Genomic DNA, 21,766 nt, shown 5'->3' with positions numbered 1-21,766 from the left:
TATGCAGCAGTGATTGTTTGTGGCATATGGGGGGGGAATATGATAATAATTGTGATCTTTTTCAGCATGTGTCTGCAGGTCCACTGACATACAGTCAGACTCCTGACAGAATTGGTTTTGATAATATTTACCCCTCAGCCCCCAGAGATAGTGTCTGCCTCCAGAAACCTGCCACCCCTTTGCAGATGAACACCACTTTTAGACTTGAGGGAAGTCAACTGTTTCCCCTCCCACACACACACACACACACACACACACACACACACACACACACACACACACACACACACACACACACACACACACACACACACACACACACACACACACACACACACACACACAAAAACCCCCCACCACCACATAAAACTGTGCCCCTGAGTATGCGCCCAACACTTCCGCTGAAGACGGTGTTTAGAATTGAGGGCACAAAGTCTCACACTGAGACTGAACCTTTTGCGGTTGCACTGAAATTTATTTAGGTCTGTCAATATCATTGCAGGCCAACAGCGTCCAGTGCAAACGGATTTCTAAGGGGAAAATTTCACAACTCAATATCTGAGCCTGGGAGTCAGCAAATCTATTACTACATTTGGCTCACGTAGAGTTAGATAAAAGCTTATGAAATGGGACAAATTGGTTCTTGAAATGGGAGCGCGTGGTGTAAAAGTTTGGATACCAGAGCCCAAGGGTGCAAAACTACGGACAGACTTTGGCTTGGACAGAGGACTTCTGTGTAAAACTCCACTATTAGGCACCTTACAATAAATCTTTTTGTTTGAAGCTCCTCTCAGACTGGTATTCATCTTGTTTTACAAGCCTCATATCTCCAGGCAAACTGCTTTCTTTCTCTTTTGTTTCACTCCAGAGGTTCTACAATACATCTTTAACTTGTGGATGATTTCAGAAGCTTTTAGTGCAGACTGAGTCACAAATTTAAATACCAATGGGAAAGAAAGAAGAAATCTGCCAGCAAATTCTTAGCAGGCAACTAATCTTAAGCTGTGATGAATTTGGCAGGCCAGCTGAGCTCCTACCTTTGTTAACACATCATTACGTTTTCCCTCCCTTCTCAGACTATTTGTGTGAGAAGACGGCAAGACCTGCAGTATACGGATGCTGCTGCCGTCTAGATGGATGCATAATTAATGTGAACTGTGAGGTATTCCACGCAGGTTTTTGTAAAATGATAGTTACTCAGGATGAGATGGACTTTATCCCTCTGAAGGCTACTAGAAACCCTGACATCTGTGTTAATGAGCTAAACCAGCGCCGTGTGCATGTTTGTGTGTACAGCTTTATGCTGCGCACATGTATGTCGACACTTATATCTTTTCTGCACACACAGTCAGGAGTTTGTGGGCGAATTCAGTGGTATCTCTGACAGTTTTGAATTAATACATATTTGTCTTTGTAAGAAGTATAGCTTGTGCATACATATACAGTACCATGAATAATTCTGTGCTGTAGTGGTGGGAGTTGATAAGGTCCATTAATTTTTCAGTGATTTGGAATAGGGAGCTACACATGGATCACAATTTTACCCACTAGTACAATATGCACACATTATGGCTCCATTTGTCACATTTAGATGTGGTCATTCAAACTAATTAATGACAAGAAAGGCCTCATTAAAACTGCTTTTATAAGAAAGTGTTTATTTGAGTTACTCCACATAAAATAGTATGTACATTTTACAGCAGCAAGGCAACACATATGATCATAGTTATACATTAATTATATTAGATGTAGCAAACTGAAGAACAGCAATCACAATTAATTTAACTTAATATTAGTATTCAAATAAGATGCATGCGTATTCTGTGTGAGAAAATTTTAATCAATCACAAAAATGGAAGATATACATAGTGCTCTGCAGTGAACAAGGCTGCAAGATTTCACCGCAACTTAGTCTGGACGAGGTTGGACAGCACAAGGCATAAAATCATGGATCCGTTTTAATGAGATATGGTCAGATTAGCTCGTACGCCATATCAACTGTACTAACGCTGTATGAGGTGCTATTGCTGGATTGGAAGACAAAGCAGTTGAAGCGTAATGTGTCTGGAGCGAGGAGAGTGGCCTCGCTGCCTGTACGGCTGGCTGGATACTGTCAGTAGCACAGAGGCGCTTCAGCTGAGATTCTGTCCCCAACCGTCCCATTGTCATTCAAGTTTTGCAAGATTTGAGAAAATAAAAAGTTCAGGTTCAGTCCACAAGCAGTGCAGTGCCTCTTAGAAAGAGAATGGATAGACTGTTCCTCAAGTGCTGCAAAGTATTCTGGGTGTTCATTATTTTCAGTTAACCACATGGTTCTGACACAGCGGCCTCATCACCTTTTTCAATTTGTTCTTATAGCTGAATGGTTAACGGGGTCAGCTGTTATTCAGCCGTGTAGTATAGTGCTTAAAAGAATAGTTCGACGCTTTGGGAAACACTCACGCTTGTTGAGAGTGAGATGAGAAGACGGAGGCCGCTATCATGTCAGCATGGTAGACCAATGCTGCCTTAAAATGGAAGTTGTGAGCTTGTGGTTACGGCATGGGAAGTCAAGAATACATTATGGTTAGCATTCGAGTGGTCATGTTGTAATAACACCGCTGCTTGGCAACATTATTCATTATTTGCTAGCTAGCAGCCGGGTAATGTAACATGGCCGCAGGAAAAGTGAGGCCATTGGGAATACCAACACTACAACGGTCTCTCAGAGTGTCCCACAAGACACCGACACTGTAAAGCCACCACTGGCAGCCACTTAGCTTAGCATAGCATAACAACTGGAAACAGAGGGAAACAGCCAGCTAAACGTCCTGCTGTCATTTCTGTGAGGTTGTTTAAAAAAATAAAGACTCCAGGAAGTTACTGTTCCAAGAAACAGTCTGGCTCCAACCCCCCTTAGCAGCACAACTTGTTCTTTTTACCATTTATTTTTTAAACACAAACGATATAACGTGTTAAATGGTGATTTTTAGAGGTGCTGGTAGGTGGATTTTTGTCATCATCGGCTGGTTCCCTCTGTTTCCAGTCTTCATGGCTGAGATAATCGACTGGCTATGACTATATATTTACTGTACACACGTGACAGTGGTATGAATCCTCCCATCGTAAGTTTGCTCAGCAAGCAAGAACTGTCTAAAAATCTATTCTTCTGTACTGCTAAATCAGATAGTCTGCTGTGACCCATGTGGTTACAGAAAAATAACACAATTTCAACAATTATCTTATATAATAATCCGTTTCACAGAGTGAGCTGCTGGGCCTGCAACGTTACAACGTGTTACCAGGCCGAAGGTTCAGTCGTGGCCTCGCCTCTCTCGTTGAACACACAGGATCGTGACCTTCTGCGAAACATGGTGGCCCCCGGGCCTTTCCTCCTGGTGAGACGCAGATAAATGTCAGATTGGAGAAACCTGGGGTAGGAGTCCTTTTTCATCAGGCTGTAGACTTTCATCTGGGCTGCTTCAAAACAGCTCTTAGTGGGCTGTCCTATGTTCTTCTGGATGGCAAGCTTGGTGTTGTAGTCAATGTTGACCTGTGTGAAATGAAAGTAGGACAAAATGAAAAACCGTGCAAACCAACAGTTACTGACGTTGCATGTCAGCTGCAAACATTAAACCTATACTAAAATATAATGGTGCACACAGTTTTTTATAGATCTGAATGCATTATTTGGGGGTTTTGGTGCCTGTATTTTACGTTTGAAGTTCACATCAACACATTAATAAACACTTATAGGGTGTGCAGTGGTAGATCTGTTGCCAACAGAGAATACATCAAACAGTGATGAGTAGAGAGGGGAAACCCCAACATCCACAGTGAGAGCAGCGTAAAGTAGAGCCACTTGGAAACTGGAGGAAATAAACCCATGAGATGCACACAAGAAGCCCATTTCAGACTGGGTACTTGATCTCTTGACAGCCAACTGTTTTAGAAAATCTTTTGGCACAAGGAAAACAGAATCAATGTGGAGTTCTTGGATTTGATAGAGATAAAAGACTGAAAGTTAATAAGGAGAAATTCTCTGCTTTTGGCACCAAGTCAATTGAAGCTAATTTCAAGTGTAAAGCTCATACAGGCAATTACTGACTCACATCGGTTCCCTGGATATCATCACAGATATGGATGTTAATTTTCTGTCTCCTATTATCGTGAATGAGTTGTTTGTTTAAAAACACTGATTGGTTATAGTTATGGGAGGCTGAGAATTGCTTTTAAACATTTTTTTTTTTTTCAGCGGCGAAGCTTCTCACACAGCAACAAAAATGATCACCACTAACACGGCCCTCAAAATATTCATGCGTATGAAAATCTCCCATCATCTATATCAAAGGTCACACTCATTTACATTTAATCTCCCTGCAAATAACTCCAGCTTGAACACGCTTTCATGTATCAGCAACATGTTTCATATTAACACATACTGCCTGTTCATAGTTACACATAGATTTATATTTACGCGTGCGTTCGTCTCAGACTGAAAGTGTGTGGGTGATGCTCTCTCCACTTCTGCAGTGGGATGGCAAAACCTCAAACCAGACACTGAAGTCTCAACAGTCAGATTGTCTGCAGGCTCTGAAAGCATATCGGATGGTGGTCGCATCATCCTCACAAAGGGAATGGAAACCTTTGTAACCACTAGTGTCTCCTACAGAAATAACCCGACCTGCTTTGCAGCGGTGCATGCACTAGATGTGTGACCTCAGCGAGCCGCTGCTCCTAACGACTGTTCACAAAGGTCAACCTGCTGCAGGCTCATGACTATGCAGTTCTTTAGAATCAGACCACTGTTGTGGCGTAAATATTTGAAACCTCCTACAGCCCTCAGTGACAAATAAGCCAAAGAAAATGCTGAACTGCACGTGTTGTTTGAGCCTGTGCAGCTCCACTTATTATGCAGCATTAAAAGCACTCAGTTTATGACGAATAAACATGCCATGCCATACCTCTTTAGGGGCGTCCGACTCAATAAAAACTGCATGAATGCATTTGGCTTTGGACAGCAGCTTCGTCTCAGAATCAATGTTCTTGTACTCTTCGCAGGCCAACCAGAACTCAATGTTTTCCTCGCTGAACTCTGTCTTGAGGAACTGAGAGAACGTTTCCACCCCATCTGATGTACAGAGATGGAGACATGGACAACAAAGTCAGTATTCAGTACTTAATGCCTGTTGGGTAAATGATGCTCAGATTTAATTGTAGCGGGACATTAAGGAGGCATGAAATCGTCTTCACACAGTCAGTAAAATGGCCCTACGGAACGAACAATTAAAGATACACAAACATTTAAGAAATGAAATGAACTTTGACACTGGTATTATATGCTGCTGACTATGTTAACCATTCTCAAATGAGCACATACAGTGTTTTACAGTGTTTCACTGCTCTAAAACGCAACGTCTGTGATTATGAGGAAGTTGCACAGTTTCTGTATTTCTATCTGTGCTAACAAACATTAAAAGATGTAGTGAAACTCTCACTGCTCTCTCCATTAACTATTTATTGCCTCTAGCAATCCTCAACAGTTTACAATTCAAATGGAGCAAATTGTTTGACAGCAGAAGAAACTGTTTTGGACAGCAATCCGACACATTTTTTAAGAAGTTTGGGGCATTAAACTGACCTGAGTGCTTCAGCAGTTCTTCAAAGGAGTCGCTCCATTGCAAAGCAGCCTCTGGTGAGATGCTGCAAAAAAAAAAATCAGAGACGTGGTCAGCTCTTCCCTAATGATGCAGCAAAAAATGTTTTGGATTCTCCTGAGACATCAAGGTGGCATGTTTCTAAAAGTGTGCAATGAGCCATGTAGGGTGCTGGAAACTGAGGTTAATAATGAATAATACTTGTCAAAAACAACATTGCCTGTATATGAAATTAATGGATTTTGCCTCACTTGCTGGGTGTCGCATCTGTCTTTTTATGGGGACTGACGTTTTCATGAGAGCCCGACTTGGTGAGAAAAAGACTTAGTCGGCTCTTCCTGTCTTTGTCTTTCTGCCTGCAAACAGAGAAGAAAATACACCAAGTTACACAAAGTGTGGCACTGTTCACCAAATCAGCAACTTATCAGAGATGGACTCCTCACAGACACATTTCCACGGCACGCTATAGACTGCATAACATCTTTGTGGCACATGTGTTTTAGCAGAGAGGCAGCAGAGCCTCACAGTCTCAGCTGGTGGTGGCTTTCAATCACACTCAGACAAGGTCCCATCAAATCTCTTTTGTAATAGTGTTATGCCGCTCTTGAGTAAAATAGGACTTCTCTTTTCTCGTGATAAAAGATGCACCACTCAGATTTCTGGCATTTACTACGGCACAATATGAAATGACTCATTCCCAAATCAAGCAAAGAGAGGAAAATAGCAAAGGTTCACACACCAACCTGCTAGTATCGCCCTTCATTTTTGGTGCCTGCAAGTCTTCTGGACCAAGCATTTTGAAATATGCTTCCTCCTTTGGGGCCATGTAGTTGAATTGAGGAAATAGAAAAAGAAGTGTCTCCATGCTGTTCTGTCTGTAACTGGCGTGCGAGGCGGCAGGCCACAAATAGCTCTCTGAAAAACATTTAACCCATCACTCGATGAACCACCTCAACTTTTATAAACCCTGCTCGCATTTCATTTCCCATACCTTTCGCTCTTCCTGTAACAGTGCAACCGCTTACTGCTAACAGCTCCATCAGTGGTACAGAAACCCCCTTGGGTTCAACATCCTGTCAACTGTTTACTAAGAACTTTTTTTTTTTTTTTTTTAAAAAAGCAGATTACGCTCATTCATATTTTAGGGCTTTTTTTTGGTTGTTTGTTTTTGCTGAAGTTGAAATCTTGTCTTTGTCATTGGGACACATTATTAGACTGTTCTGACTCCCTGAGCAGACGCAAATATGACCTAATAACACAGTTAGTATAAAAACTAGCTTGTCAGAACTTTTGATTGTGCTGTGTTTGTACATTTGTTGCTGAATAGAATTATATGGTTGCCATTGTTGTATGACTCATATCGTGTTCACAAATGTCTTTTTCTAAGTGTGACATCCTGGGCATTATCAGAGAGAGCAGTGAGATCCTGGGCATTAGGAGAGAGAGCAGTGGTATTGTGTGATTCCACCAGCAAGGCCAGACACTGCAGAGATGGAAAGAATGAAATGTAATGAATAATAAAATGTGTCTGCGCACAGTCTGGGCTTTGCTCTTTCCAGAACATCAGAGCCTTAATGGAGAAAGACAAACTCACAGTGACACAGTGAAAAGCAACAGGGAATAGGTGCATTCTGGGGGGTAGATGGAGACAAATGTGATGTCTCTGTTAGAGGGAGACTGACATTATCTTTAAAGACAGCAGGAGAACACCTGGATAATGTTTATTTAGTTTTGACAACAAATTAAAAAGAAAATTAATAAAGTGCTAGAAGAGAAAGCAGCAGCTCCACCATAAGTCGTAGTTTAACCCTCATCCTATATATCTAACATACAGTACAAGAACCCTGGGGACCCCAAACTACTGTAAGAGATAACCATCATGTTGCAGAATGCTGACTCGTTTCTTCTCAAAACATTATTGCTATAGGAAAGTTACAGTTCATTTGCATAATGAAAATATATAATCTTTAGGATTGGGAAAAGTGTGTCTGACAGAGCGCTTCAACCCCCCTCCAGTGTGCAATACTGAAAAGTAGGACCCATGGCAAACATTAATTCTATAAACAGTTCCTCTGTCTTAAACTGCATAGATGGAATTGGGTGCATTTTGACATTTGGGCACTTTTTGCACTACATCTGTATGTATTAAAAAGCGCTAATTAAATCAGAGCCATACGTAAAGCAATGTTCTGAAGTCATTGGGAACAAATGGACCAGAAAAGTCATGAAAAATTGGAATGATAGAATAAAGCACCTGCGAGATATGACAACAGGTATTCCTCTTAACTCTGCAGGCGCCCCCCAGTCGGCAGGACGAGGGCAAACATAATTTAAAGATAACCTGATCCTTAATGTCCCCCATAACTCAGCGATGTGTTTTGCTCCTTGTTACATCACTTGGATGTTTGAGCTTCTCTCCGCAGAGTGCTGCACGCGCAGAGTTTGACACCATGAAGCTGTTTTCTCGGTGCTCACTGAGGTTAACATGGGTCCTTTGTGTGCAACTTTCACAAGTGTAGTGTGGAAACTTGTAGATCTCACTGCACGTTCACTGAGAATCAAGATAACAATGCTGTAAATCTGTTTCAGTGCAATTAATACAGTACAGTAGGGCTGAGGAACTGAGGTGAGCACATGTCCACTAGAGTAGCAAATGTTTCAACCTGAGTGAAAATATCTCAGTGATAGAATGAGTTCACTGCGTAGACAAGGGGAAAGGAGAGAAGGGTCTGGGGGAAAATTACGGAAAGAATTTAGTTCCTGAAAGTTTCGAGGTGTCACACACTCACAGCACAGGGTTAGTATGTAGGTTGCTGGCTAGCAGCCTCCATTAGCTGGTACATAACAGCTTTATGTTCACTTGTTTAGCTTTGCTGTCCTTGTATAGCTGTACGTCTGTTTCTGTTGGAACTGACAATGAGAGCAAAAGTCAAATCCCTTGTATATACCACACACACTTCGCCAATAAAGTTGGTTTGGATGCTCTTCATTCGTCATACCCCCATATAGCTTAAGGCTCCATCAAAGCCTTTCTCTATCCTATTGAAAACAAGAGCCCTCGATTAAAAGACACAGATTCTGTACTGCAGATGCATGTATGCAGCCACAGCCCAGTGGGCCCATAAACTGGGACTGCAGTAGCCTTTCCCTCCAGGTAAAGACTGGACTGCTGAATCACTGAACCAAATTAAATAGCAGTCATTTAGCTCTGCTGTATGTATTTGCCTCTTGTCAACATACCAGATGAAAGAACCAACAAAATCAATATACACATAGAGCCAAGAAGGTTCGCCCGCCAGCTGAGCGCAAAAGATTAGGATTGTGTTATTTGATCATTTTGAAATAATAATAATATTCCTATTCACAGTTTTAATTATGAAACTGTTTCAGCAGCTCCAGGCCTTGTGGTTGGCTCTCCATGCAATGAGATTACATATTGTTGTTGCAGACTGAAGGAGAAACAGGGAAGAGGTTTGTCTGAAAGCAATTTAGCTCAGGGATAAAGAGTTTGTATGAAGGGTCACTGAACTGAGACATAAATGTCATCTGTGCAACAGCAGCCACACTAATATGAAATTACATGACTTCTGCTTGGTGAGTATTGGTCAACTTCAAATGTGTGCCCAGCATTTCCTGTGCCGTTATCATATTATGGCATCACTAATCGTAAAACTGTACATCTGCAGTGATAAAATGTAAATATATCTTTATAAGTGTGTTTTTGCATGCTCTTTGGTGAAAGGGGAAGTGATGGAGTTGAAACTGTGAAGTGCTGACGCAGGTGAAGGGGGAAGGAGGGGTGTTGTTACTTCCTGTCTAAAAACATCTGGCCCCACAGTCTGCCCGGTATGTCTGCACATTTTGTCATTAAAGGCATAGTAAAAAAAAATAAAAATAAAACATCCAGTTGAAAACATGTCAGAGTATCACAGTCTCCGTGGAACCGGCCAGATAGCACACAGAGACACAGACAGACAGAAAACCAGAAGCAAACCTTCAGCAAACACAGAAGCTACGGTCTGAGATTTCTTCAGAATTTGCAATATTCCATTTGTGTCCCTGCATTCAAATGCCTCATGAACAATACGCCCCAGCGGGACTGCTGTCATCTAAAAATGGGACACTGCAAATGCGATGAAGAGAAAGACATGTGGGTGCTCGAGGGTGGGCATTGATAAGGCCTTGATCTTTCCCGCGGGGGTACAGCGTGTCAAAACAGGACGGTAGACTGAAGAACTCCTTCTGTTTCTTTTCATCATCTGCCATATTAGACATTCTATTTAATGACACTGACTTAGAGTTATTATGAGCTTCCATCCCATTTTTGATGTAAAAAGTGTGTTATCCACTCATTCATTCATTGAATGATTCAATAAAGGAAGAAGAAAGAAAAAGTTTTATCTGAGAAAATGTGCCGGCTTTCACCATTCACTCATGAATGGGTAGAAGCGCAGTGAATGGACCAAACGGTCTGGCTGCGTTTATCTACTGTAACCTGTTAAAAATGATAAAAATGTTTTGGTAAAATGATAAGAATGGAAGGTTTGATGTGGTTAGGGTCAGGGTGACTAGGTGTTATGTTCATTATGGATGCCAGGGCTCAGTGCCAATCATAGACTGTATATTTATATAAGCAGAATATATAATAAGTGGACATAGCCACCATGACGTCACCCATTGGTTTGTGAACTGCTGTTTTGAGGCTTCGAGTTTGGCTTAATGAGCGTCGCCATCTTGTTTTTTTGGAGCCAGAAGTCCCCTGCTCTACGGTCCATTTTACTCTAAATGGAACCATATTTACTAAATGAACATGATGCATTGTTGAAGAAGACTCGAAACTAGTGACCGAGACCATAATCTCATCCGGAAAGTGTTTATTGAGGTAATAAATCAAGTGAGAAGCGGGCTAGGCACTGACTGCAGGCTTTTGGAGGGGCCCCAGTCTACGATGCGTTCAAAAACATCTCTGACTGTTGTGTATCACATCTGGCTTTCATGAAGGAGACCAGAGTTTGAAATATTTTTCCTTCTATTAATCAATCACAATCTTTTAGTTGCCTGACACTATCCATACCGTAGCCACAACCGTGATCTTTCCCTGACGTCCAGATGTTGTCAAAATTGAGATTTAAAAAATCTTGGAATCAATAATTTTTGCAGAATAGTCCAATATCAAAGTTTTTGTCTGACCACAGAGTTGGAGACTGAGAAGGACTTCTGTTTCTGTCTGTCAGCTTGTCCAGGCCGTCAACACGAGATCGCTGCTTCACTCATTGCCAGTGTCCAGAAAGTTATTTTCCTCACCCGGTCCCTGCTGTGTTTCCTCATGGGGAGTGACAAGGTCAGAGCCTAGACTCCAACACCAACACTGTCCAACTTTCACCATACATTCACATAATGATGTGTTCTGTGTGAGCTGACTGACCTCAGTGTGATGAGATCCAGAATGAAAATGTATGTCCTGTCTGAGGCAAACATGTCCGTGTGGGCCACAGATGAGGTGAAGTACAGTAAGTGGACCTCTTATGGAAAAATCGAACAATGAGTGAGATTTTTCTTTGATACCATGTGAGCTGAACACGAGTTGGCACACAGTCAACTGGAGTGGAAATCTAAATTGTAGATCAGCCTCAGTTCCTTAGCAATTCTCCACCACTCCCACCACAGATGTACTTTAATATTGATTTCTTGCAGCGATGAGACTCCGTTGACTCAGACAAGTATCATGGTTGTTGCCTGCATGTTGCAGAAGGACAACATTTTCCCACCACCAAACAAAGTTCAATATCCAGTTGTGGTGCTTCTCAGCTTCTAGGCTTGCACTTGTGCATATGGCGATGTTGCACTAATGACTCCTACTGGGTGGTTGTGCTGCTTGTACTGTGAAAGCAAAACAAAAAACAACATATTATATGTAACCTTATGGGCATAAATGAGCCTATCTTGACTCAAACATGAGCCCAATTAAACGGACACATAAGCAGTGCATGTGAGGCCTGGGGTTTGTTCACATGGGCCCTTGTTCCTTTTATTTGGCTCCATTAGCAACGCACGTTCAGACTGTTACCAAGCTAATGTATTATCATCTCTATATTCTAGATGACCAGTACTGAAAATATTAACGCTTTTTTGCTCCTTCCAATCATATATCTATAGGGAGCTATGTGTTAAATCTGGCCAGTGTTTCTTGTTCATGCACTGACAGATGGCAAGCTGAGCTACGCAGCTGGATGTTGAAACAGAAACACCGCAGCTCCATAATGGGCATAGCCAGTGTGCTGCCTATACATCAAGTCAATACTTGTTTTTACTGCAGGAAAAACAAAAAGTGCTAAGAATGAGGGCGATGCAGAGCAGCAGGCCCTTCCAAAGAGAAAAGAGATCAAATAAGAGACACAAACAATGTGATCCCCATCAAAATATCATGTAACCTTTGGCAAATGTTGTTTTTTTCTCCACTGCATCCAGGATTACCAATCTCACGAGCTTTGTGCATGGATATCTCCAGAAAGTGATGAAAGGTTTGATTTTTCACAGCACTAACCCTGAATAATAAGACCCGATCAGGAGGAAAGGTATGAAATGAAATTGTAAAAAACAAAACTTTTGCGCGATGGCATCAGTTGGTGTCTTATCTTAAGTTAAGATGACTACGGAGGATTAAATTTGTTCTTTCGCTTTCGCTTGGGTTCACAGCTTTGTGATCAGATGCGGGATCTCCCTCATCAGACTTTACAAGAAGGTCGAGAGCTTCCAGGAAACGAGCTCTGCTTTTAGCTGATGTGTCTGAGAAGCAGACTGTACACAGCAAAATGGCTGCGGTGACATCATTTCCCTGTCGGTGAGTCACACAGGTGCTCCCTCCACAGATGAAAGGCGTTTTGGTGCAAATCTCACAGCTCACAGCTTTTAGCGCATGGGGAATGTACAGGGAAGCACAAAAACACTGTCTCCGGTTTGATGGGAAATGACCCATCAACGCATATTCAGAGTGTGTTGATTCTGTTGTACTAATACAGCCACATCAGATTTAGGTACTTACACTCAAACATTATTATAGATCTGATCTAATCTATAAGGAGGGATTGACTTGTTCATAACAGCGTCAAATAAGCACGTCACTTACAGTAATTTGCTGTAAAGAGATATTTGTTTGATAGAGACTAACCAACAGAGAAGAGGAAGTAAAAGAAGAAGAGGCACTAACACAAAGCTATGCTCTAAATTTGAAATCTCACCTTCAGTCTGTATCATTGAGTAGTTCGCCTCTATGGACCTTGAAAATGTATTAAAATGAGACAATATAATAAAATTTATAACATATGGACTTCTGACACCTGCAGTGAGAGGTCACAAGTGGACGCTGCTTTATTTTAAAAGGCCACAAGACAAAGAGTTTGAGAAACACTGCTGCATGTGATAAAAATAAGCTTTTGGAGTGTTGCCCAGGTAAAACAAGCAATTCCATCAGATAGTCTTTGGTGTAAGGACATTTTTACAGACTATTTGACATTTTATATCTGAAACCATTATATGATTAATCACCAGTTTAATCAGCAATGATCCAAATAAGCTGCACTATTAATTTCAACACTAATATGGATGTGCACTATCCATCAGTGGTCATGTTTTTGTGATGAACGCTGTTGCCCACAGACCAACGCTAATCAACGCAGCCTCACTGCCGCCACCCAATGACGTGTTGAGGAATCATAACACAACCAAAAAAAGAGGAGGACAGGCTTCTGCTGTTCTGCTTTTGGCTCAGCTTCCTATATCAATCTAATATGCTTCATTTTTTGTCATGCTAATCTGCTATCGAAGGATGGTTGGAGGTTGTTGACGTTGTGTGATGCAACATATCACCTCTCATTGGACTGACAGAGTCCAGGGCCACAGTGATTGTTTTTAACAGTGCAGTGATCCTTCTTTTCCTCTAAGGAGACAAGTGCACCCTAAACATGCCAGAGCACAGCAGAGCCACAGAAAAGAACCAAGCATTCAGTCCTTTACTATCATCTCAGCATACACTTCACATGCACTCACCCACTTGTCGAGAAGCTGGTGACGAATGACTCATCCGACCATATCACTTTTTTCTCACATCTCTATAGACCAGTGCCTATGGTTTTTGCACCACTGATCTCTCAAATGTGCATTCATCTCTGTAATGAGGGGTTCAGGGACCGCAACCCTGCTATAATAAACCTCTATGTAGCTGCTGACGGACTGTTCTCGCTGACGGGCTGATAACGTCCTGCACTGACACTCTCAGTCACCTGACAAAGAGCTGCCCTTCTGTTTTTCTGTCCATCACGGCCATCGCTGTCGACCCATCTAAATGCAGATGTCACTTCAGTCACTGTTGCTATTTAAAGAGTGGCCCGTTGAGCAGACTTAAGCCTCCTGAACCCTCTTTCAAAGTCATTTAGATTTTTTCCTCTCGCCACCTGGATAGAAAATCTGAATAAACTGTGCCTGCTCAGTATTTTTACACAGGCCACAGAGCATGATTGGATGTTAATTGCTTAATTTTAGCCACCATGCAGTGCACCTGTGTGGAAGCATCTGCATTTCTCCTTTAATTTGTCCCCCGTCTGCACTTCTTATGAGTAATCCAGTTTTCATGGGTATGAATTGCAACTGTGGAACGCGAGCAGATATTTTCTTCAGCTGGAAGATTGGATGGAAACTCTGAGCAGGATGATGCATTTCTATGTCTGTTAACAGTTACACATACAAGATGTACTGTCTCTACTTCTTCAGTGGGCCAGGAGCTTAGGCAGACTGGGCTTTTCTGCCTGCACTTGCAAAATGCTAACTCAGTCCTGATTACCATACCCGCTGCTGGAAAGATCGTTTTTCACATTTTATTTTCCTTTTTTGCCAGTGTAGTGTTTCAGTTCAAAATGGACCGCCCCGCCTACTCTTGTGAACAAATTGGCTCTGCAACTGAATCTTACTTCCATTTCAAATGAGAATCGAATGCAAGTCAGATCCCACCACTCTGCCTCCCCATGAATATTACATCTGTTTTGGCTAAAACAGTTTCACATTTCTCGAGACATTTATGTTTTAATGCGATTTTAAGTTTAGGTTCTTATTCCATTCAAGTTTATTTTTCTTCCTTAAAATATTCTGCAGCATTCCTTTCTGGAGGGTTTTAATGTGCTCCAGCAGTCCAGACACAAGAATCTCTGCTGGGATAAAACCGAATAAGGCAATTGTGCCAAGACAAGGCTCACAATGTGAGTTTGTTGGGCTTTTTTTCTCTGGTTGCAATGCACTGTTCCTTTGTGCAGACACTCTGAGTGATGTGGTTGTAAAGAGGCCTGGACAGAGTTCTTTATCATAGGTCTATGAGACTTTCAGAGTCTCTCCAGTAATCAGGTCCACATGCCAATAGTGATGGATTCCACTCTACAGCCACCCTGCCCCAGACAACACACACATACAAATCAGAATTTACATGCCCAAGTCTTTCTTAATCAATAAACATTTACCCCTGAGAAGAGACTGTATCTGCAAGCCTGTCTTCATAATCAGATCAAACCTTTCTATTGATATATGAAAAAAATGCACAAAATGATTCCAAATTTAGTTTTCTCACATCAGCATTTATTTAATTTAGTCCAGATTCAGTTACAGACTGCTATCACTGTCAGACACCAAGCATATGCAGGTAGCCACACAAAGCCGCTACAGCTGCCAGCGTTATCAGGATGCTAATGACACTGCTGAAAAAATACGGAGATCATTTTATTCAATTAGCTGAGAGCATTTGCGTCGCTGATTAAGCCAGAGAGGAATGCGACAAATGGCCGTGCTCCTCAGGTTGGATGAGAGGGACCTCGCCCTATTTTCTACGTGACAGATGTTGGAGCACGCCTGGACACTGCCGGACTGCTAAAACTTTGCAGACAGACCATTCATATTTCACATTCGACCTCAGTGCGACTTCACGGCTAGGAATGTAATGCACGTTTGACTGCCGCCCTATGAGAGAACAGACTCATGCTGTGGCACAGATTGGTGTTTGAATGTGAAGAGCTTTTCTGCAGGACCAGCAGTTTGTGCAATCCTCTGCTGTCCTATTTAATATCAGTGTAGTTTTTTTTTTCATATACAATTAACATTTTCATCTCCTGTCACGCTTCCTAGAATAATAATTTTAACACTAAGGTGAATGGATTACAGCCAAAAAGGGACTTTATTTTCCTGTCATTATTATTTTAGATGCAAATAGTAATGTGTGTCAATTTAGCCTCCCTGAATAGAAAAAACTTCTGCCTTTTTTTATGAATACTAATCCCTCACATACTCAAAATTCTTGCATCATTCTGAGAACTCCTGCTTCTCCCTGAATCTGTTTGGCCGGTGCTGCTATCTCACCCGTGCAGCCAGGGGAGAAGCAGATAGCGTATCGTGCTTAAATGCAGTTAGATTTTTTTTGATTCACTTACTCCCCTCTGCAGAGAGGTCAGGGGTCGGAGTCAGCCACAGGCCAGTCCTCCAGGCCAGGTGCTGGTGGGGATTCAGTGTCACTCTCAAGGACATTTTCTCAAGGAACGTTTCTTGCCGAGTCGTCTGGTATTAAGGTCAGTATCTCTGCTTAATGCACCACCCTGCTGCCCAAAAGTCACCTCTGTAGCACTTCTCCTAATTGAATTAAAAAAACACCCTAATGCTATTTTGCATTCATTATTGTTCTTTCATTGATTGGAGCAGAGTTTGCCAACTTGTATTTCAAAAAGATGGCGATGGCTCTACAGAGCGTCTGTGTGCTAATCCAAATAAAATAAGAAAGATTATGTTCGGCACATTGTTGTGTTGTGTCAGTTGTAAATCAATACATGTCCTCATTGAACAGTTGTTCACAAAGCGCTCCTGATCTGCCTTTTGTGTTGAAGAAAGTGAGTCACATTCACCCACTGCTTTTGTATCTCTAATTACAGAGGGTCCATGCTCATATTTTCCTTTTAAACTATTTATGGTAGATGGTGAATTGCTGCCACAGTGCCACCTGCTTTCTGTCTGTCTTCTCTCTGGATTATTGTGAAGTTTTGAATGTTTCATGACTCATCATTGTGGTTGCCCACCCCCCACTGTCTCTCATACCGTCTCCAACAGCCCCCACATTCTCTGAAAGTTCAGTTCTCCTGCTCTCACTTTGTATGAAGCAAGTCTAATTAGAGTGAATTATTTGGCTGATGGTCTGTGAAACACATTGCACCAATTATCAGTGTACTATAAACAGACTGTTATCTCTGAAATCCCCCTGCCTGGGAGCATACGAGGATGGAAGCGTGATTAATATGCAAAGAAACCAGGTCACAGATAAAACTATCCATCGGTCAGACTGGAGTCTCCTACAGGGGGACGACCGCGGTCTCTGCTTTTGATTATGAGCGGGGTGTTTTGTCCTCACATGAGGATCGTCTCAGTGGGCGGCGAGGCACATCGTTAACATCATAAAGTTTCAATATTACTGTATGCATCAAAGCAGAAAACATAAAGGAACAAACATTTTATACCGAGGCTCTAAACTGTAGCTGGGGATGCAGTCTGCAAATGTTTAGTCAAGGGTTATGTTTGATCTGAAAAATTAAAAGTTGTCCCATTTATCGAATTATTAAGCTCGTATTTGTTTTAGTAATGTGAACATCGGTCTTGAAAGAAGCTCATCAGTGACTATGTTACTCATTTGTTATTGAGGGATGATTAAGCTGAAACATTAGCATTTCTGGCTAACCACCTACAGCAATGACTTGCTGCTAATTTTTGATTCCATTTTACCTTTTAAAAGTCTGTCTGGCAAAGTCGGTCTCAGACTTATTAAATCTATCAATCTTAGTGCTCATGGTCCAGGTTTGTCCTGCCAATGAGAATACTCTGCATTTTCTGAAAACCACTGCACCCTAAGCCTCTCTTTGTTTGCTTCCCACAACCTTCTCCCCTTCTCTCTCTCCCTGTTTCCTCCTCCTCCTCCTCCTCTCTTTTCACTCAGGCTTCTCTGTGCTGGACCGTCGGTCATGCCGGGAGCCCCTCTCTCTCTCTCCCCTGGCTGTCAGTGCATTCCAGATGTTTTGGATCTGGATCTTGTTCCTCCAGGAGATCCAGCCTGTCCTCATGTGTGCATATTCTCTCTCTCTCTCGCTCTCCCCCTCTGAATGTGTTTCTTTCTTTTCCCCTATCTGTGTGAATGCTTTGTTTGAGCTTGTGTGTTTGTGTAGTCTGTCCATAGTCAAGAGGGGCTCATGTGGTTAAAGTCTGTTTGACGACACCAGAAGTCGCTCAACATCCTTCAAGTCCCGCCAGTAAGTGAAGGGGGGGTTGGACTTGGTTGGTGGAATTCCCCTTTAATGCGTGTTAACTAGATGTGAACACTTAAAAGCTCTTCGTAGTGTTTATATTGAGTCTGTAAATCTTAATGTTCAACCTGTGGTGACACCTGAGACAGGACCAGGAGCCTCAGTCCTCTCACACTGGCCAATAATAGCAAACATTATTATGTTAGAGTGCGTCACAATGTTTACACTGCAGTTTTCAGCATTGCCGGCCGACTATACAGCACTAAATCGTATTAGTTATGCCGAATACCTTGCGCTCTAGTTAACACAATTCATGTGGGTCTCATTAAAGTGTTTTTAATGAAGAAAGAAGTGACTTAATGTGCTCCAGTACTGACCTGTGATGGTTAAGAACATCATTAAAATCACCAGCCATCAAAGTGTAGGCTGATCCTGGCTGATTACCATGAATGTGGACAAAGCAGTTTTGAAAACCTAATAAACATCCAGATAAATGTGGCTTGTTTACAAGGTGCTTCTAACTGTAATTACATCCCACATAAAGCAAACACCTGCCCGTAATATTCTGTTTCCTTTACTGTAATTAAACAATGTTGAGTAAAAGAAAGAAAAGAGAGTGGATGTGGCTTCATATTTATAGATTCAACTCCTCATTATATCATACTGACCCTGTGAGTGTGTGTGTGAGTGTGTGTGTACTGAAAGTGTCATTTATCTTAATGACTTGTGATATTTCAATGAAAAACTGGTAAATTACCATGGCTACCATGTGCAAATATCAGCAGTCTTGTCAAATATTAATGCATTATACACCCAGTTTGCATTATAGGAATTAAACAGCCACTGACCTGACACTAATGCAGTTAGTTGTGATTCCATTTAATTTATTTAAATGAACAAGTTTCAGAAATATGATAAGACACAGAATATGCAGCCGTGTCATTTACTGTAAGCCTTGTTCAGTTTGAAAAAGAAATAAACCCTCTATTAAGCACTGACTGCTAAATTAAAGAAAGGTTAAGAAAGTTCAACAGATACTGTGTCATAGCAGGAAAAGCAACTTTCTGTGTGTGTGTGTGTGTGTGTGTGTGTGTGTGTGTGTGTTATCAATGGCCTCTACATTTCACAGTATTACACTGCTATTCCTTACGGCTTCCTATATTGTAAAGTGCATCTGCAGGATGATGATGATGATGATGATGACGTACCGCATTTGACACTAAAAACCTGCTAACATTTCCATGGCTGTTGCTGAGCTGTGCATGGTAGAAATCAGGTCTTTGAAAGGGCTGCCAGCATGAATATCTGCATCCACTGAGAATGTGAATATGGAAAGTTAATGAATGTACCTCGACACCTCACACTGAAAGCAAAGTGCCCCTAAAATGAGAGAGTTTTCATCCACCTGCCACAGCAGCCCATTCATTTGGTGATGTATTGGACACTTTCTACATCTGAAAGGCAGAGATACAAAACATGAGAATACAAAAAAATACTAAATAAAGTTGAATTAGGTGCAATTCACTGAATGGTTATTAAATTAAAAAAATTTCACAGGGCTATTAATTTCTACAATGGCTCAGTGACTCACACACACACACACACACACACACACACACACACAGTCATCTCATAGTAAAAAGCTTGAAATGGGTTTAAATCTCCCGACTGATTGAGCTTTCCTGTGTGAAATTAACATGTTCTCCCCATGTCTCAATCAATCAATCAATCAATCAATCTTTATTTATATAGCGCCAATTCACAACAGCGTTATCTCAAGATGCTTTCCATAAAGAGCAGGTCTGGACCAAACTCTCTAATTCAAGATTAAGGATTGAAGAATCCCCCACATGAGCAGCATCAGGTATTATATCAGGCAACACTGGCAGGAAAAACTCCCCTTTAACGGGAAGAAACCTCGAACAGAACCAGGTTCAGATGTGGGCGGCTTTCTGTCGGGGTCCGTGTCGGGTTCACATGTTTCACCGGTGTTCAGGTGTTTCCTCCCACACTCCAAAGACGTGCGTGTTAGGTGAAGATCCTAAATTCCCTGTAGGCGTGAATGTGAGTTTACGGGGTTTTCCAACTGCGTGTTAGTATCTGATAAACCAGTCGGGGGTGCAGCAAGATGTGGTTCAGTCAGTGCACGCTCAGTGCAAGCATCTAGAAAAGCTAGCCGACAACTTTAGACTGATACTGATGTGTAACTAGCATTACTGAGTCAGTTCTCTGATGGTGCTACTGTTACACTGTGTCTATTGAGTGTTTATTATGAAGACATACATCTTAATGTGTCTCTAATACAGTCGCTCTGCTCACATTGTTTCAGTTCAAATGTTTCTGTATTGTGCTTTGAAAGTGGAAAACAAGTGCAGTCTGTGCCTGGTGATTCACAGCCATACACACGAGAGGCTAAAGGACAAATGTCACTAGTTACACCCACAATATTACATTCATGTAAAATGAATACAATACCTGTAGACCTAAATGAATGTATAAATCCTGTATAAATGTGGGTTTCCTTTGTGTGGGTGCTGCAGTTTTCTCCCACATACCAAAGTTGTGCACGTCAGGGACAATAAATGAAAGAATCTAAATAGCATAAAAATGAGAATGAGTGATTATGCAGAGTTTGTTTACTGCTGACTACTGTATCTGCATCCATCTGCTTCAGTGTAGTTCATGCTGGGAGAGGCATCAACCCGTGTTTATCGAGAAGTAGCTAAAGAAAAAAAAAAAAAAAAACCTTAAAAACAAGCTTTTACTGAAGAGTAAAAAAAAAAATCAGTGATAAAACAGTAGTTCTGCTGGAGTCTGACATTTCTCTTCCTGACTCCTGCAGTGTGATCCTGAGACTTGTCACGTTGGTGTGCCCAGTTTTCAGCCACGCTAGCAGCTGTACAGACAGTCTGTCAGCTGGGCCACCACAGTGAATAAACTCAGCAAATATTGAATGGACTGACATGATTATTTAAAGACATTCATGGTCCCCAGAGGATGAAGCCACTTGATTTAAGTTACCCCCTGACTTCTCCTCCAGCACCACACAGTTTTGCTCCTTTTTGTGTGTGTGTGTGTGTGTGTGTGTGTGTGTGTGAGAGAGAGAGAGAGGACAGATTCCCATTAAATCTTCTACAGAAGTTCATGGTGCCCAGAGGATGATTCATATTGAATCTGGTAATCCTCTGATCAGTAATAGGCAAAGCACTTCTTTTCAGTGTCTTGAATCGCAAGAATCCGTTCATTAAAAAGATTTGCTCACTGAATTGTCCCTCTCACTGAGCTGAAACACGTCCGAGCGGTGTGTTGCTCATAATCCCCGGCCTGACGAACTAGACGTGCGGTCACTTTGACAAATACGCCAAAGTCTGTCTTAAAAGTTAACTTGGAGAATGTCGGAGATGAAGTCGGCAGTTATGAGCCACTCACCACCACACTGTTTTCTTGCACTGAAAGGATCTGAGGCAGTCGACGGCGATACATTTATTTCATATTGCAGGTGTCACCACACATTGTAAACTGCAAATACTTTCACAAGGTCGGCACATTGAGCTGCATCACACAAGAAAACCGCTCCTGCAGCTGTAAGAGTTCCATGTAGGCTTTTATTCATTATTCTTATTTCTATGTAGTGCCATGCCTTGTAATGTAGTGTAATTTTAGAACATTTATCTCTCTCGGCTTCAAATTGCTTGTCACCGGCACCTCCTGCTGCAGATGGAAATCATTCATTCATCATCGTCATTTGTGTCCTTGATTGTTCCACATGTGTGATTCTACACCACACATGATGCTTTTTTAATACATATCTGCATGAAC

At 41.7% G+C, this 21,766-nt stretch overlaps 1 protein-coding gene across 1 annotated transcript; it reads right to left on the bottom strand.

Moving 5' to 3' along the window:
• Positions 1–1,638: 1,638 nt before the first annotated feature.
• On the bottom strand, positions 1,639–6,611 carry rgs18 (regulator of G protein signaling 18). The gene is made up of 5 exons (XM_070845183.1): positions 6,380–6,611; positions 5,888–5,992; positions 5,621–5,682; positions 4,944–5,110; positions 1,639–3,532 (listed from the first exon to the last, which is right to left on the bottom strand). The coding sequence occupies exons 1-5, from the start codon at positions 6,499–6,501 to the stop codon at positions 3,278–3,280; spliced, it is 711 nt and encodes a 236-aa protein (XP_070701284.1). The 5' UTR covers positions 6,502–6,611; the 3' UTR covers positions 1,639–3,277.
• Positions 6,612–21,766: the final 15,155 nt, after the last annotated feature.

The sequence above is a fragment of the Pempheris klunzingeri genome, chromosome 15 (genome assembly GCF_042242105.1).
Source record: "Pempheris klunzingeri isolate RE-2024b chromosome 15, fPemKlu1.hap1, whole genome shotgun sequence".
Lineage (NCBI taxonomy): Eukaryota > Metazoa > Chordata > Actinopteri > Acropomatiformes > Pempheridae > Pempheris > Pempheris klunzingeri.
The sequence above is the reverse complement of the archived record's forward strand: the minus strand, read 5'-3'. Positions and strand labels throughout refer to the sequence as shown.